The sequence below is a fragment of the Cebus imitator genome, unplaced genomic scaffold, assembly GCF_001604975.1.
Source record: "Cebus imitator isolate Cc_AM_T3 unplaced genomic scaffold, Cebus_imitator-1.0 Scaffold31, whole genome shotgun sequence".
Classification (NCBI taxonomy): Eukaryota; Metazoa; Chordata; class Mammalia; order Primates; family Cebidae; genus Cebus; species Cebus imitator.
This window is the reverse complement of record NW_016107346.1, coordinates 9301247-9320274: the sequence shown is the minus strand read 5'-3', so window position 1 is coordinate 9320274 and position 19028 is coordinate 9301247. Positions and strand designations below refer to the sequence as shown.

The 19028-nt window shown below is 39.5% G+C and overlaps 1 protein-coding gene and 1 non-coding gene across 7 annotated transcripts in view; both read right to left on the bottom strand.

The window, feature by feature from the left end:
* Positions 1 to 19028, bottom strand: part of TMEM131 (transmembrane protein 131) — a 238590-nt gene that overhangs the window by 138301 nt on the left and 81261 nt on the right. For all 6 annotated transcript variants that reach the window (XR_001823702.2, XM_017524072.2, XM_017524074.2 and 3 more), the window contains exon 3: positions 8433 to 8473. Coding sequence is in view for 5 of the 6 variants with exons in the window: in XM_017524072.2 (XP_017379561.1) it covers positions 8433 to 8473 (41 nt within the window). In the remaining variant the exon portion in view is untranslated. The remainder of the gene's footprint in view (positions 1 to 8432; positions 8474 to 19028) is intronic.
* Positions 17415 to 17474, bottom strand: LOC119470451. Its single transcript, XR_005199363.1, has one exon. It is a non-coding gene; the product is annotated as a U7 small nuclear RNA (small nuclear RNA).

The window sequence follows — 19028 nt, the reverse complement described above, 5'->3', positions numbered from 1 at the left end:
TTTTTTGCTCTCCATTTGCTTGGTAATCTTCCTCCATCCCTTTATTTTGAGCCTTTGAGTATCCCTGCATGTGAGATGGGTTTCCTGGATACAGCACACCAATGGGTTTTGGCTTTTTATCCAATTTGCCAGTCTGTGTCTTTTGATTGGGGCATTTAGTCCATTTACATTTAGGATTAATATTGTTATGTGTGAATTTGATACTGCCATTTTGGTGATAGCTGGCTCTTTTGCCCATTAGTTGATGTGGGTTCTTCATTGTGTTGATGCTCTTTGCCATTTGGCATGTTTTTGGAGTGGCTGGTACTGGTTGTTCCTTTCTATGTGTAGAGCCTCTTTCAGGAGCTCTTGTAAAGCAGGCCTAGTGGTGACAAAATCTCTGAGTACTTGCTTGTTCGCAAAGGATTTTATTTCTCCTTCACTTATGAAGCTTAGTTTGGCTAGATATGTGATTCTGGGTTGAAAGTTCTTTTCTTTAAGGATGTTGAATATTGGCCCCCACTCTCTTCTGGCTTGTAGGGTTTCTGCTGAGAGATCTGCTGTGAGTCTGATGGGCTTCCCTTTGTGGGTAACCTGACCTTTCTCTCTGGCTGCCCTTAGTATTTTCTCCTTCTTTCGACCCTGGTGAATCTGACGATTATGTGCCTTGGGGTTGCTCTTTGTGAAGAATATCTCTGTGGTGTTCTTTGTATTTCTTGGACTTGAATATTGGCCTGCCTTGCTAGGTTGGGGAAATTTTCCTCGATAATATCCTGAAGAGTATTTTCCAGCTTGGATTCATTCTCTTTGTAGCATTCAGGTACACCTATCAAATGTAGATTAGGTCTTTTCACAGAGTCCCACATTTCTTGGAGACTTTGTTGATTCCTTTTTACCCTTTTTTCTCTATTCTTGCTTTCTCATTTTATTGCCTTCTCAGTTTGGTTATTCTCTCTTTTCTTTTTTATTAATCTGGCTAGTGGTCTGTCTATTTTGTTGATCTTTTTGAAAAACCAGCTCCTGGATTTATTGATTTTTTGAAGGGTTTTTTGTGTCTCTATCTCCTTCAATTCTGCTCTGATCTTAGTTATTTCTTATCTTCTGCTAGGTTTTGAGTTTTTTTAATCTTGCTCCTCTAGCTCTTTCAATTTTGATGCTAGGGTTTCAATTTTAGATATCTCCCTGCTTGTCATGTGGGTGCTTATTGCTATATATTTTTCTCTAGAGACTGCTTTAAATGTGTCCCAGAGATTCTGGTATGTTGTGCCTTCGTTCTCGTTGGTTTTGAAGAACATCTTTATTTCTGCTTTCATTTCATTGTTTATCCAGTCAACATTCAAAAGCAAGTTGTTCAGTTTCCATGAAGCTGTGCGGTTCTGAGTTACTTTATGCATTCTGAGTTCTAACTCAATTGCACTGTGGTCTGAGAGACTGTTTGTTATGATTTCTGTTCTTTTGCATTTGCTGAGGAATGATTTATTTCCAATTATGTGGTCAATTTTAGAGTAGGTGTGATGTGGTGCTGAGAAGAATGTATATTCTGTGGATTTGGGGTGGAGAGTTCTGTAAATGTCTATTAGGTTTGCTTCTTCCAGGTCTGAGTTCAGGTCCTGGATATCCTTGTTAATTTTCTGTCTGGTTGATCTGTCTAATATTGACAATGGGGTGTTAAAGTCACCCACTATTATTGTGTGGATGGCTAAGTCTCTTTGTAAGTCATTAAGAACTTGCCTTATGTATCTGGGTCCTCCTGTATTGGGTGTGTATATATTTAGGGTCGTTAGCTCTTCTTGTTGCATTGATCCTTTTATCATTATGTAATGTCCTTCTTTGTCTCTTTTGATCTTTGTTGTTTTAAAGTCTATTTTATCAGAGATGATAATTGCAACTCCTGCTTTTTTTTTTGCTCTCCATTTGCTTGGTGAATCTTCCTCCATCCCTTTATTTTGAGCCTTTGTGTATCCTTGCATGTGAGATGGGTTTCCTAGATACAGCACACTGATGGGTTTTGGCTTTTTATCCAATTTGCCATTCTGTGTCTTTTGATTGGGGCATTTAGTCCATTTACATTTAGGGTTAATATTGTTATGTGTGCATTTGATACTGCCATTTTGATGCTAGCTGGCTGTTTTGTTCGTTAGTTGATGCAGATTCTTGATTGTGTTGATGCTCTTTACCATTTGGTTTGTTTTTGGAGTGGCTGGTACTGGTTGTTCCTTTCTATGTGTAGAGCCTCTTTCAGGAGCTCTTGTAAAGCTGGCCTGGTGGTGACGAAGTCTCTGAGTACTTGCATGTTCATAAAGGATTTTATTTTTCCTTCACTTATGAAGCTTATTTTGGCTGGATAGGAGATTCTGGGTTGAAAGTTCTTTTGTTTAAGGATGTTGAATATTTGCCCCCACTCTCTTCTGGCTTGCAGGGTTTCTGCTGAGAGATCTGCTGTGAGTCTGCTGGGCTTCCCTTTGTGGGTAACCCGACCTTTCTCTCTGGTTGCCCTTAGTATTTTCTCCTTCATTTCTGCCCTGGTGAATCTGACGATTATGTGCCTTGGGGTTGCTCTTCCTGAGCAATATCTTTGTGATGTTCTCTGTATTTCCTGGACTTGAATATTGGCCTGCCTTGCTATGTTGGGGAAGTTTCCCTGGATAATATCCTGAAGATTATTTTCCAGCTTGGATTCATTCTCTTCGTCACATTCAGGTACACCTATCAGACGTAGATTAGGTCTTTTCACACAGTCCCACATTTCTTGGAGACTTTGTTCATTCCTTTTTACCTTTTTTTCTCTATTCTTGCCTTCTCGTTTTATTTCATTGAGTTGATCTTCGACCTCTGATATCCTTTCTTCTGCTTGGTCAATTTGGCTGTTGATACTTGTGCATGCTTCGCAAAGTTCTCGTGTTGTGTTTTTCAGCTCCATCAATTCACTTATATTCCTCTCTCTGTTTTCCATTCTCGTTAGCATTTCATCAAATCTTTTTTCAAGGTTCTTAGTTTCTTTGCATTGAGTTAGAACATGTTCTTTTAGTTCACTGTAGTTTCTTATTACCCACCTTCTGAAGTCTGATTCTGTTATTTCATCACACTCCTTCTCCATCCAGCCTTGTTCCCTTGCTGGTGAGGAGTTGTGATCCCTTTAAGGAGGAGTGCTGTTCTGGTTTCAGGTGTTTTCATCCTTTTTGTGCTCGTTTCTTCCTATCTTTGTGGGTTTATCCACCTGTTGTGTTTGTAGTTACTGACTTTCAGATTGGGTCTCTGAATGAACTTCCAGGTTGTGGATGCTGAAGTTACTTCTTTTTCTTAGCTTTCCTTGTAACAGTCTGGCCCTGTGCTGTAGGACTGCTTAGGTGCACTCCAGGCCCTGGTTGCTGGGGGATTACCTGCAGCAGCTGCAGAACAGTAAGGGTTGCTACCAGTTTCCTCTTCTGCTATCTTTGTCCCAGTAGGATGCCCGCCAAATGTCAGTCTGTTCTCTCCTTTATGAGGTGACTCTTGGGACATACAGGGGTCAGGGAACTGCTTGAGGAGATAGTCTGTCCTTTATTGGGCTCTAGTCCTGAGCTGTGAGCTCCGTTGTTCATTCAGAGTTGCTGGGCAGGTACGTTTAGGTCTGCTGCAGCAGAACTCATAAACCGCTTTTTGTTGCCAGGTGCTCTGTCCCAGGGAGTTAGGGCTTTATTTATGAGTTTCTATTGTGCTGCTGCCTCTTTTCTTTCAGGGCTGCCCTGCCCAGCGAGAGGCAGCCTAGTGACTGCCTGCAGAGGCTTTGCTGAGCTGCTGTGGGCTCCACCGTGCTGCCCTGTGATCTTCCCTTCAGTCCTGTTTATATGAGTGTAGTTAGAACTGCCTTGGCAATGGTGGCCTGCCTCTGTTATGGCAGACTCTCTCTGTAGTGGCAGGTTGCCTCGGCAATGGCGGGTTGCCTCAGCAACGGCGGGTTCCCTAGCGATGGTCAGACTGCCTCCGTAGCGGTGGAGTGTCTTAGTAATGGCGGACACCCCTTCTCCACAGAGCCGGACCATCCGGGGTTCAGCTGTGCTTGCTGTGAAACTCTCAATCCAGAGCGTTTTCAATTACTGGGTTTTTTTTTTTGCGGGGGGGTGGGGGGGTGGTACCAGCAGAGCCTGATCACCTGGCTCCCTGACTCAGAGTCTTTTTTTTTTTGTTGTTGTTGAATGGTGGACTGTCTCCCAGTGTTCCAGTCGCCTGTTGAAAAGGCGCCTGGATCTCCCGTGCTGTGACTGACTGAGCCGGCTGAAACAGCGGCGCTGAGACTACTGGCATTTTTTTTTGCCTAGGAATCTCCTGGCCTAGCTCGCTATTTCAGATGAATGGGCGACTCTGCCGTCTCAGGGCTCCAATCGCCAGCTAAGAGGGCACCCGGACCAGTGTCTTTTGTACAGAGAATTGCCGTGCCAGGGCGCTGGCAAAGCAGCCACACAGGCCGAAACAGCTGTGCCAGCCAAAACAGCCATGCTGGCGACCCGTAGGGCTCCTCCACCTGGAAATCTCCTGGTCTGTGGGCAATAAAAATCCTTCTGGAAACGCAGTGTCCACTCACCCTCTACACTTTCACTGGGAGCTGCAATCCTGAGCTGTTCTTAGTTGGCCATCTTCCTAGTATTTCATTTTATCTCCATGACAAATTTATTGGTGTTAATGTTTCCTGTGGGGTTTATTTCATATTACCACAGTTTAACTTCAAATAATACCGTATTACTTTACATATCATGTAAAAACCCTACAACTCAATTCTTCCATACAACCTTCCCGTCCTCTGTGCTGTTATCCCACAGGTAATATATACATGTTATAAACAATCATTTTTGTTTTAAAAAGTCGATTATCTTTTTCTTAATGAGAAAACTTTTTTATATTTTTCCACATATTTTTGCCTTTTGGTTGGTCTTTATTCTTCATAGGATTTGTGTTTTCACCTGAAATGGTTAACTACCTTTAGCCTTTAACATTTCTTAAACTGCCAGTCTACTAAGCCACAAATTTTCTTAGTTTTGTCTGAAAATGTCTTAATTTTTTTGAAGGATATTGCTGCTGGATATATTTTTAGATTAGCAGTTTTTCCTTTTGGTACCTTAAAAATGTCATTTCATTGGTTTAGGGGTTGCATTTGTCTTTGCTGAACAACCAACAGTCATTCTTATCTTTGTACAAATATATTTAGTTTTCTTCCCTGGCTGTTTCTCTATTTATGACTGATTTTCAACAACCTGAATATTATCTGGCTTGGTGTGACTTCCTGTGTTACTCTTGCTTCAGGTTTATTAAAGTTCTTCGACAGCAACTCCCTCTCCAAATTCCTTGGAACTCAATTGCACATGTGTTAGACTGCTTGCTACTGCTGTACCAGAAGTCAGCAAGGGTTTACTTGTTTTCTAATCATTTTTCTCCCTGTGCTTCAGTTTAAATTACTGCTGTCACTGTCTTCGAACTCACTAAGCTTTTCTTTTTGCAATGTCTACGTTGTTCTTAAGCCTATCCAGTGAAATGCTCATTTCAGAAACAGTATTTTTCAACTCTAGAAGCGTTTTTCTCTTTCATATTGTCCATTTTCCCTCATTGCATTCATGTCTTCCTTTAAACTGCTGAACACATAAAATTGATATATCAAATTCTTTGTAGGGAGACAGGCATCACTTGGCTGCTACCAGCCCTTCTCAAGATAAGCCTTTGTAGCACAGAGCCTATAGAAAATGCGATCTGCCAATGTTCTCTGGCTGTTAAACACATCCAAATAGCTCTGGAGGATATTGGAGACACTGCTTCTAATGAGGTTATAAAGCATATGTGTTGATGACATGACAAAATGAAATCGACTCTAAAACAAAGCAGTGCTTTTGAAAAGGGTGTTATAAACAGATGCTGTAAGCCTCTCAGGGTTTAGTTGTAGGGGGGTATCAAAGTACCTAAGGTATATGTAAGTAGTCCATATGGTTATGTCTTTCATCATTATCAAAACAATTTGCCAGGCCCAAGTCTGTAAGACCTTTATCTTAGGCTTCTGAGCCTCTAGAACGGTGAGAAATAAATGTCTGTTGTTTAAGCCACGTAGTCTATGGTATTTTAGCATCCTGGGCTCACTAACACATATGTTTTAGTGCTTAACCCAGTTCCATACTCAGTTTGCATATTTTACCCAATTCATGATCCCGGTCACACACACACAAAATATAAAATGTGATAGTTATAAATTGTGTCTACAAATCTTCAAATATTCTTGCCATCAAGGCAGCTCTTTCTCCCCACTCTTACCTTGAATCTAGGCCAACCTAAGTGACTGCCTGACTAATAGCATATGGCACAAGTAATATCATGAGTTCTAAGGGTAGATTAAGGTGATACAGCTTTCACTAGCTCCCTTTGGGACATTCACTCTTGGAGTCCGGCCATCATAACTAGGAGGAAGCCCAAAGTAGCCCATGTGAAGACCACACAAAAAGGCCCACATATAAGCATTCTAGGTGACAGCCCAGCTGAGGTCCCAGCGAGCAAATTAGCTTCAACATGTAATGAACATCCCTCCAGTTCCCAGCCATCAAGTCATTTCCAGCTATGAAATCTCCCCAGCTGAGGCCTCAGATCACAGAGCAAGACAAGCTGTCTTTGCTGTCCCCTGCCTGAATTTCTAACAGAGTTTGAGAGCATCATAAAATGGTTATTTTATGTCACTAAGTTTTAGACATAATAGATAAATAGAAATGAGGTGAGAATATAATTATGTACTGATGTAAATTCATTATACTAGGAAAATGCTTAAAGCCCAGATCTTGATCACTAATGAACATTCTCATCTTCATAAATGTAGTGCAGCCTAGTTCCACAGCTAATTTCCTAATCGCTGAAATAAAGGATCAAGGAAGAAGCACAAGATAACATGTGTACTTTTCTCACCATTGTTTTGGCTTTAGATGTGTTCGACAGTTCTAGAGTTCCTAGATGGTCCAGCCAAGGAGGAATCAGGCTAGACATGCAGGGGTTTGGAGACAACCCATGTCAGTGTTAAATATTTGGGCAGGGTTCACAAATAGGGCAGGTCCCAATAGGGCATGTAACATTAGGGAGAATGACAGAACAATAGGGAAAAAGGGCCATGTTATTGCAGAGATGAAAGAGTGAAGAGAGAAAAAATAGCGAATACTGAAGAATTTTCATTATTTATGAGGTAAAAAGTTTTAATTGTTCTACTCACAATCTGAATATTGTGTATTTCTCTCTCAAAACAAAATTATTTGTTGATGCAGTCTACATTTCGCTAGCCTGAAGACATTCGTAGATGTACTTTAAGCATCAAGGCCTAGAAGAACAAATGCTTCCCTGTTCCTGTTAAATCAGAACAGAAACTGCAGTGATGATAGCAAGGCAGATCTTCTGTTGCCATAGACACTTTGGTAGCTAAGGGTCTGATTTCAGTGGATATTTATATTTTTAAAGATAAATTTGCTTTGCTGTCATTTAAGGAATAAACATACTGACAGAAAAATTACTTCTACAAACACATACTGTAAAATAACTGGGTTCTTAAATCCATGATGTGGGCACCTTACCTGAAAACCCTATTTACACTACTGCCAGCCTTCCAACTGTTACTAAAGGGCACTCACTAGAACAGCTACTGAGGCCTGACCAGTTGTTTCTGGCAAACAGAAAGAGCAACTATACCACTATGCTGAACCTTCTAAGTTAACTTCCTTTACATCTGTGGTCCCCCAGGGAGCAATCATTAAGAGCTGGGGGTGAACACAAAATAGCTGCTGGAGGGACTGTTGCATCCAACTCAGAAAAGCCCTCACTCACCTTTAGGTACTAGAACAGGCTTTCAGGGGATATGGAAAGAGAATCAGCACAGTATTTTCCATTGATACTGTCTCTTTACAGATATGAGAAAGTACTGAAAGACCAAATAATTTAAGTGTGGGGAGGCAGAACAAGTGTTTCCAAATTCACATGCATGTACCTATTTTCCTTAACACCTGAGGTAAAACAACCCCCCTGTTATCATAGGGAAGCTGTGTTTAAAAGGGGTCTCTCCGAGTCACAAGACCAGGTTTCACCGGTCTGAGATCCTCCTCTGGGGGCCTGACAGCAGACCTCTGGTAATTAAGGGCAGCAATGGTCAGTCCATTAAAAGCAGGGACAGCCACAAGAGAAGCCACTAAGGAGTTACACAGCTTATCCTTTCACAAAGAAAGGGGAGTTTCAGCTCTGAGTAACAGCTCTTCATACGCAATAGTGGAAGCATACTACATAACTGCATGACATGCTCATTCAAACTTAAACTTGGTTTCCCACAAACAATACTTAGACGTAATCACATAATGTGATTTACAATTTGCTATTCCTTATTCACTAAAAACAGCTAGGGGAAAGAGGAGTGGAGAACCACCGGAATCCCCCAGAAGGAACTGAAAGTATGTTATCTGACTAAATATACTTACCTTTTCTGCTGATAGGAACTGAGTCCAAGTGTTGTCTCTGTCTGTAAAAGGAAGAAAATAATGATTTAAAAACTGAAGCCAAATATTTATATTACAGACATACAAAATATCCAAAATTTTCTGTTTCAGTTCCAACATTCATTTTATACCCGCTTGGATTTTCAAGTTAAACCTGGTCTCCAAATCACATACAATGACAATCAAATTGTAAACACACATGAAGTAACAAAGTAATGTGATGGATTTTTAAAAGTGTGCCAAAATGACACATCCTGAGAACAGTCCCTATGACAATCACTTCGTGAGGCTGCTGTGCCTTGGAATGTTCACCTCTCGCTAACTGCATGCCAGTGCTGGTGGTAACAAGTCCTGCTGTCATGGAACTCAAGGTACAGTGGGTGGTGTGTGTGAGGGAGAGACAGCCATAAAAAAATACATATTTATATAATGAAATAGGATTCTCAAAATATTGGAAAGGTGCTGTGAACAGGAATAAACAGTTGCCATACTTAAATACATCATGAGGGAAGGCCTGTCTAAAGAGATAATATTTACATAAAAACCTGAAGGACTGAAAAAAAACAGTGTGGCAGCGGGATGGGTGGTGGCAGAGGAAAACAGCACATGCAAAGGCCCTCATACAGGGCAGAGGTTGGTATGCTCAAGAAACAGATGGCAGGTCTATCTGCTGGAGCTGGGAGAGGAGAAAATGGGGCCGGAGGGCTAGGCAGAGGCCAGATAATGCTGTGCCTCGTTAAGAAGCCATGGCAAGAAGTTTGGATTATGTTGTTCTCTAAATGCAATACAAGGGGTCTGAAGGAGCAAGAAAGAGAGAAAGAGACAGACATGGTCTGCTTTAGGTTTTAAAGGTAAGGAAGACAAGAAAAAGTAGGAAGTTGGAGGCAACAGCTGTATTCAGGTGAAGGAAAGAAAGTTCTTACTGATGTACCAGAAAAGGCTAACACTATAGGGAATACCATCAGTGAAGTTACCCCAAAAGGTTATCTGCTACATCAAAAGGAGAAAAGACAGAAGTGTGGCTTTATTTTCTCCCAAGAACATATATTATTTTTAAACGGTATTTTGGAGACTGTTTATGCAGAAGATGTGGCAGATGTAGAAAACTGTCCTAATGATTTGAAGGTGCATACTAGGTAAAGTGTAAGGATGTCTGTAATTTTTTTTGAAATGTCTCAGCAAAATAATTTGTGTGTGTGTGTGTGTGTGTGTGTGTGTGTGTGTATAAAGTAAACACCACAAAATGGTAACAACTGTTGGATCTGAATGGTAGATGAGTTGGTATTGGTTGAGCTCTTCTATTTTCTGTACTTAAAGAAAAATTTCTTTAACTTTTTATTATGAAAATCACATATATTCCCCATGCAATGGGAGAAAATATTTGCAAATCAAGTATCTGATGAGATTAAAACCTAGAGTATATCGAGAACTCCTAAAACTCAGTAACAGAAAAACCACCAAATTAAAAGGTGGTCAAAGGACTCAAACATTTCTCCAAAGAAAATACACAAAGTAGGCACTTAAAAAGATGCTCAACATCACTAACCATTAGGGAAATGCAAATCGAAACCACAATGATACCACATCATACCCATTTGGATGACTACTATTTAAAATTTTTAAAAGAAAATAAGGATCTTTGGCAAGGATGTGGGGAAACTGGAACCCTTGTGCACCGTTGGCGTGAATGTTAAAATGGCGTAGCCACTATGGAAAACAGTATTGTGGTTCCTCAAAAAAACAAAGAATTACCATATGAGCCAGCAATCCCATTTCTGTGTATATACCCAAAAGAACTGAAAACAGGGGCTCAAAAAGATACTGTATGAACCCATATTCACAGCAGTATTATTCACAACAGTTAAGGGGTAGAAGCAATCCAAATGCCCATTGACAGGTGAACAAATAAAACGTGATTTATACATACAATGGAATATGATCCAGCCTTAAAAAGGAAGGAAAATCTGACACATGCTACAACAATGCGTGAACCTTCAAGACTAAGTCTACATTTATGCTAATGAAATAAGCCAGTCAATAAAAAGACAAATACTGTATGATTCCACTTATGAGGTATCTAGAGTCATTAAGTTCATAGAGGTAGAAAGTAGAATGGTGGCTGCCAGGGGATAAGGGGAGGGAAGAATGGGGAGTTATTGTTTAGGTTTCAGTTTGGGAAAATAAAAAGATTTCTGGAGCTGGAAGACGGTGATGGTCGCACAACAATGTGAATGAATGTAATGTCACTGAATTGTACATTGGTTAAAATAGGCCAGGTGTGGTGGCTCATGCCTGTTAACCCAGCACTTTGGGAGGCTGAGGTGGGCAGATCACCTGAGGTCAAGAGTCTGAGACCAGTCTAACCAACATGGTGAAACCTAGTCTCTGCTAAGGGAAAAAAAAAAATGTATGTATGTATGTATGTATGTATGTATGTATGTATATATGTGTGTGTGTGTATGTGTGTGTGTGTATATATATATGTATATATATATATATATGTGTGTGTGTGTGTGTGTGTGTGTGTGTGTGTATGTATATATATATATATATATATATATATATATATATATATATATAAATAAATTAGCCAGGAGTGGTGGTGGGCGCTGGTAATCCCAGCTACTCAGGAGATTGAGACAGGAGAATTGCTTGAAGCTGGGAGGCGGAAGTTGCAGTGAGCTAAGATTGTGTCACCACACTCCAGCCTGGGCGACAGAATGAGACTCTGTCTCAAAAAAGAAAAAAAAAAGTTAAAATGGTAATTTTTATGTTATGTCTATTATGCCACAATAAAAAACAGCAACAGTAATCAAGACAGTGTGGTACTGGCATAAAGACTGATCAGTGGAATTGAAAAAAGTCTAGAAACAGAGCATATGTATAAAGTCATCTGGTTTTCAACAAAGGGATCAGTGAATTAAGCGGAAAAATATACATCTTTTCTACAAATGGTACTGGAACAACCAGATACTATGGTTTCAAAGTGTCCCTGCAAAGTTCATGTGTTGGAAACTTAATCCCTCTGCCTTCAGGAATGGATTAATGTCAACTCTGCCCTCATGAACAGATTAGTCTATTAATTATTATTAATTACCTTTTAATCTATTAATATTGCTACTGTGAGAGTGATTTTGTTTAAAAGTAAGGTCTCTCTGGCTCTTTTGCTCTTGCCCTCACCTGATGCCCTCCGCTATGTTATAACACACTGAGAAGGCCCTCACCAGATGCCAGCACTATAGTCTTAGACTTCCCAGCCTCCAAAACTGTGAGCTAACTAAACATTGTTTCTTTATACATTACCCAACCTGTGGTGTTCTGTTATAGCAACAGAAAACAGACTAGGACACCAAACAAACCTATGTCATAAAAGGAAAATGCTCTTTTATCCTTACTTTATGTACTCAAAATAATTTCAGACAAATCACAGTTCTATGCATAAAAACTCAAATTATAGGGCATCAACAAGAAAACACAGGAGACTATCTTTGCAACCTTGGAACAGAAAAGAATTCTTCAACAAAAAAATCACTATCAATAAAATAAAAACTGATAGACTAAACTTTAACAAGATTAAAAACATCTACTCACCAAAAGATTACATAATGAAAATGAAAAGGCAAATCACATACTGAGAAAATATTTGTAAATCATGTATCTGATGAAGGACTTATATCCTAAATATATGAAGAACTCATGAAACTGAGTAAGAAAAGGACTTAATATTTTAAAGTGGGGAATTATACAAATGTTAACTCCATACATGAAAAGATGCTCAGTATCAATTTTTGAGAAAAAGCAAATAAAAACTGTAATGAGATACTACACGCCTATTTTAATGTCCAAAATTAAAAAGAATGCCCATGCAAAGTGTGGTGAGAATGTGCAGCAACTGAACTCACACATATTGCTGGTAGGAATGTAAAATAGGCCAACCACTTTAGAAAAAGCTTGGGGACTTCTTCTTTTATTATTATACTTTTAAGTTCTGGGCTACATGTGCAGAATGGGCAGGTTTGTTACATAGGTATACACATGCCATGGTGGTTTGCTGCACCCGTCATCTACATTAGGTATTTCTCCTAATGCTATCCCTACCCTAGCCCACCAACCCCCAACAGGCTCCAGTGTATGATGTTACCCTCGCTGTGTCCATGTGTTCTCATTGTTCAGCTCCCACTTATGAGTGAGAACATGAGGTGTTTGGTTTTCTCTTCTGTGTTAGTTTGCTGAGAATAATGGCTTCCAGCTTCATCCATGTCCTTGCAAAGGACATGAACTCATTCTTTTTTATGGCTGCATAATACTCCATGGTGCATATGTGCCACATTTTCTTTATCCAGTCTATCACTGATGGGCATCTGGGTTGGTTCCAAGTCTTTACTATTGTGAATAGTGCTGCAATAAACATATGTGTGCATGTGTCTGTAGGGGGGAGATCCCGTAAGTGCCGAAACAGAAGCCAAAAGCCTCAGCCTATTTCCATATAAATAATGAAGAAGAAAGTAACTAGAAATATAACTGTAGCAGTTATTAGTTATTCATAGGTAATCTTAGTTATTCATAAGTGATCTTAATTCTTTTACTAATGCCTCTCAGGTCAGAAGTGTGAATCTGGGTCGACATCGTGAAATGAATGACCCTAAGGCAAGACGCTTTAAGCCCTCTGTCATGCCTGCATAAGGGCTGCTAGAGGGCACCTTGGCTGAGTGGCAGCGCCAGCACTGGGAAAGCACCCACTGTCTAGCCAGCTAGGGAAGGAGACGTCCAAAATAGCTGAGATGTCTCCGACCTTGGAGGAGTTAGGAGAAAACTCTGCTTCTCCAGGCTCTTGTGGTAGGCCTGACGCTGTCAGGTAGGCTAGCAGACATCCAGGGGCTTAACTGCCTCTATGTAATGCTGTGCTTCAGTGGTCACATTCCATGTCAACCTCATGATCCACTTCCGCACTTGGTTCCTTTTTTCTTGTAAGAATTAATCAGTAATAGTAATGTAGATCTTAATGTCTTTGTGACAAGTATGGAAAAAATGCTGACACATTATGCCCCTTACCTGATCTTGGCTACAGAAAATTCCTGAACCCCTACCTGCATGGCACGTGATGTACTTGACCCTATCCCTGCCATACTGTCTTTTACCCTGCCCCCAGTCGTGGAACACCAACGTCACGCCCTACCTATGCCCTACCTTCCCTGCCCCCAGCTTTTGTACTCAATAAAGTCAGTGTGCAGACTCAGGGCCACTGCTGGTCTCTGCAATTTGGTTAGCAGTGGACCCCTAGGCCCAAACTCTTTTCTCTATCTCTGTTTCTTGTGTCTTTTACTTCTACCATTTCTTGTCTCTGCATCAGCAGGGAGGGGCTCACAGAACCCTGTAGGGCTGGACCCTACATGTGTCTTTATAGTAGAATGATTTATAATCCTTTGGCTACATAACCAGTAATGGGATTGCTGGGTCAAATGCTATTTCTGGTTCTATACCCTTGAGGAATCACCACACTGTCTTCCACAATGGTTGAACTAACTTACACTCCCACCAACAGTGTAAAAGTGTTCCTGTTTCTCTACATCCTCTCTAGCATCTGTTGTTTCCTTTTTATTTTTTAATTGCATTTTAGGTTTTGGGTACATGCGAAGAACATGCAAGACTGTTGCATAGGTACACACATGGCAGTGTGATTTGCTGCCTTCCTCCTCATCACCTATATCTGGCATTTCTCCCCATGCTATCTCTCCCCAACTCCCCACCCCCCGCTGTCCCTCCCCCATTTCCCCCCGACAGACCCCAGTGTGTGATGCTCCCCTCCTTGTGTCCATGTGTTCTCATTGTTCAACACCTGCCTGTGAGTGAGAACATGGTGTTTGATTTTCTGTTCTTGTGTCAGTTTGCTGAGAATGATGGTTTCCAGGTTCATCCATGTCCCTACAAAGGACACGAACTCATCGCTTTTTTATGGCTGCATAGTATTCCATGGTGTATATGTGCCACATTTTCCCTGTCCAGTCTATCATCGATGGGCATTTGGGTTGGTTCCAAGTCTTCTCCCTGACTTTTTAATGATTGCCATTCTAATGGCATGAGATGGTATCTCATTGTGGTCTTGATTTGCATTTTTCTAATGACCAGTGATGATGAACTGTTTTTCATGTATTTGTTGGCTGCATACATGTCTTTTGAAAAGTGTCTGTTCATATCCTTTGCTTACTTTTTGACAACTTTTTTTTTCTTGTAAATTTGTTTAAGTTCCTCGTAGATTCTGGATATTAGCCCTTTGTAAGATGGATAGATTGCAAAACTTTTCTCCCATACTGTAGGTTGCCTGTTCACTCTAATGATAGCTTTTTTTTTTTTGCTGTGCAGAAGCCCTTGAGTTCAATTAGATCCCATTTGTCAATTTTGGCTTTTGTTGCCATTGCTTTTGGTCCTTGCCTATGCCTATGTCCTGAATGATACTGCCTAGGTTTTCTTCTAGGGTTTTCATGGTATTAGGTCTTACATTTAAGTCTTTAATCCATCTTGAGTTAATTTTTGCATAAGGGGTAAGGATGGGGTCCAGTTTCAGTTTTCTGCATATGGCTAGCCAGTTTTCCCAACACCATTTATTAAATACGGAATCCTTTCCCCATTGCTTGTTTTTTGCAGGTTTGTCAAAGATCAGATGGGTGTAGATGTGTGGTGTTATTTCTGAGGCCTCTGTTCTGTTCCATTGGTCTATATATCTGTTTCGGTACCAGCATCATGCTGTTTTGGTTACTGTTGCCTTGTAGTATAGTTTGAAGGCAATTTCTTAAACATACACCTACCATATGACAAATCACTTCACTCCTAGGTATCTGCCCAAGAAAAACAAAAGCATTTGTCCATACACTGACTTGTACAAAAATGTTCGTAGCAGCTTTGTTACAGCTCAATACTGGAACAGCCCAAATTTCCACCAGCCCAAACTTCCATGTATCCAAGTGAATAAACATATGAGTTGTGTTATATTCATATAATGGAATGCTACTCAGCAATAATAATAAGCTATTGATACACAAAATGACACCAATAATCTCAAAATAATTATGCTGAGTGGGAGAACCCAGACCCACAAAAAAGTACATTTTGTATGATTCTATTTATATAAAGTGTTTTAAATATAAACTACCTGATAGTGACAGAAAGCAGACCAGTGGTTGACTAAAGATGAGGACGGTAAAGGGATTACACCAAGGGGCACAAGTAGACTTTTGAGGGTGATAGGCATGTCCATTATCTTGATTGTAGTAATAATTTCACTGGTACAAAAATATGTCAAACTTTTCAAATTATGTAATTTAAATACATGCAGTTTATTGTATGTCATTTATACATCAATAATGGTTGTGACAGAATTCTAGAGCATGAGAAGCTGTGGTCTCACATGAAGTCTACAGAAAAGGAACTGAGGAAGTCTATCACTCCTGTGCACTTTCTCGAGGGGAAAAAATTATCATGAAGACAGAATCTGACCACTGAAATTACTCATATGAAGATTCACAAATGACGAAGCTGTCTTGTGAAAAATAAGCAGACACTCAAGTGCAAAGGAACTGTGGAAATAAGGTTAGAAAAGCAGAAAATAAATGTTGTTTTTGAAGTATAAGCCACAAAAGAAAATAACTCTTTAACTGTAATAAGAATATCTCAGAACATGCCGAGACAATCTTAAATGTTGAGAAAATAAGGAAATCACAATAGACACTATTTTGTTTCTGAAGTAATTTGAGAAATAAAGGCTTAAACATATTTTAAAAGTGTATCTGAAAATTGAGCCCATATATCAAGAGATTAAAAACAAAACAAAAACTAATATGAATGCATAAAAAGTGACTGAAAAACATTAAACACATCTACAGTGAGAATAAGATAAACTCAACTGTTTAAATAAAGACAATAGGATTGCATCAAACAACTGAAACCCAACTATAACAACTTAATACAAAATGCAGAAATGTCAAAGGTCAAAGAATAAGCAAAAATAGGGTAAACACTGAATAAGGATAAAAATGAGCAAATAAGGGTTACAATATTAATAACTTCACAATATAAAGATATGATACGTAAAAATTGTTGTAATTCAACAGTGAAAAGGAAAAAAGAAATGGGAAAACCAATGTTGTGACTGAAATGTAAGCAAAGGGCAAGAAGACAATTCACTAAAGAAAAATAAATGGCCAATAACCACATGAAAAAGATGACAACCTCATTGGACACTAAAGCAATCTCTCGAAGACAGGGAAATCCCATAGTTTGCCATTTGACTGGCAGGGACTTTTAAACTTCATTAATTCACATCCAGAAATAAGGATCTATTAAGAGTACTCAGAGCCCTAGAAAATGCCCATGTTGTACATTTTTTAACCTTCTATCAAATGTGAGTCACTACTACAGTGTTTCAAAGGAAATTTCACTGAATCACAGAAACTTTAGTAATTCTCAACTTGCTGCAAATTCTCGTCACATTTCTTTAGAACAGACAACCAGATATAAAAACAGGGGTGTTGTTTCACCTCAGATGTTAAAGAAAATATGTTAATGCATGTGAATTTGGAGACACCTTTCCTACCTCCCCACCCTCAAATTCTTTGGTCTTTTAGTACCTTCCTACCCACAATTCAGACTCCATGCTTCTGTCATACTTCAGGACTTCAGTTTCAACCTCACTCCTCACTAGGCTGCAGATACCAGATAATCTGAGCACAGCTTCTCTCAGAATTCACTCTCAACTTCAAATAGGACATGTGGGAGGAAAATGGACTCTTCTTCCAATCAAATACACCAGCCTTGGCAAAAATATAAGCGATATACTTTCAAATATTATTAAATTATTTTATAAAAAGAACACATCTGATCATTTTATTTCTATAACTCAGGGTTCCCAATTGAGGGCAATTTTGTTTCCCTGGAGGCATCTAGCAACATTCAGAGGTATTTTTCTGTGTGTAGGTTTTTATTAAGACGAAAAAAACATATTAGACAAATTCTGAAAGAGCTAAAAAACTTAGAGGCATTTTTGGTTGTCACAAATCAGAGGGCCACTAACATTTAAGTGTGTAGAGTTGGGCCTGTTGCTAAACACCCGGTAATGCACAGGACACTCAATCTTCTACCCTACAACCAACTATCTGGTCCAAAACGTAAACAGGCCAAGATCAAACATTGTATTTTAACCTCAATTTTATAGAGGTATCAATAATTTAGGTGTGCATTTGTAATTACATCTCCTTGCACTTTAATTCAAAGTGCATTACTGTCTTAACAATTATGTTTGCATTTCCAGTGGTCCTTGCAGTTTTTAACACACTGGAGACAAATACAAAATTCATTTTACAGATAAAGAAACTAAGCCTCTAAATGGTTTCAATTAGCAGTCCAGGATCAAATGGTAAGAGTTAGAATTCAAATCTTCTGATCTGGTCTACTATCGCATTCATACTGTAACACATCCTTGACATGATTGTATATGCCTAAAACCAACTTTTAGCTTACATTAGCTGAAGTTGGCTATATTACTGCTAACAATTTTTAGGGTGGTCACACCTTTGTACTGCATTATTGTTAAACAGAAGATTTAACCTTGCTAGGAAAAAAATCAACTAAATGAAATTCACTTCAGAATTAGGTACATGGCAGTTGTGTACACAGCATGAATGCTTAGAAATAAGACAAGGTCTGCACCACCCTAGAATTTAAGCTTCTTGATGGTACAGGCAGTACACACACACAAACCCGTGGCTCCAGGAAGCTATACCAGGTGCCATGTGAGCATTACTTACATACTGGGCAGCTTTCCCCAGGGATATGCCTGAGAATCAGTTTTCTTGTCAGTGATCCACTATGCTTCTCTGTCACCTTTAGAGATAAAATTATATACTTCTTTCAGGACTGGGCTGGGGGAAAGTAGAGGATGAGGTCTGCTTTCGATTATGAAGATCTCAACATGTAATCCTACTTCTCATCAACCCAATCTCCCCTACAAAGTTCTCTGCAAATAATCTCAACAAAAATGGGTATCTGTGAGGCAGTTTTAATAATTTGTAACTCACAAAAGGAGTCTCTCCTGACTTTTTAATTGTTTTGCTTCCTGTACTTGCCTGTGTATATGTATTTTTAACATGAATTTTCACTGAGATAACTGTAGATTCATATGCAGTTGTAAGAAATAGTACAAAGAGCTATATTTTAACTCAATTTCCCCACTGTATCATTCTGCAAACATTATGGCATAACATCACAGCCAGCACAGCGACACTGGTACGATCCATCTGCCTTCTTCAGAAGTATTCAGTTTTGCATGTCGTCATTTGTGTTTGTACACGTGTTTAGTTCTACACAATTTTCTACACTGTGTAGGTTCATGAGTACCACAGTCACAACACAGAACAGTGTTAGCACCCTGAGGATCCAGTGTGTCACTTTTATAATCACACTCATTTTGCTTCTATCTTCCCCCAGCCCTAGCAACCACTACTGTTATTATTCATGACTAAAATTTTTTCATTTTAAAAATAAAATCATGTACATGTAACCTTTTGGAGTTGGGTTTTTTCACTCAGC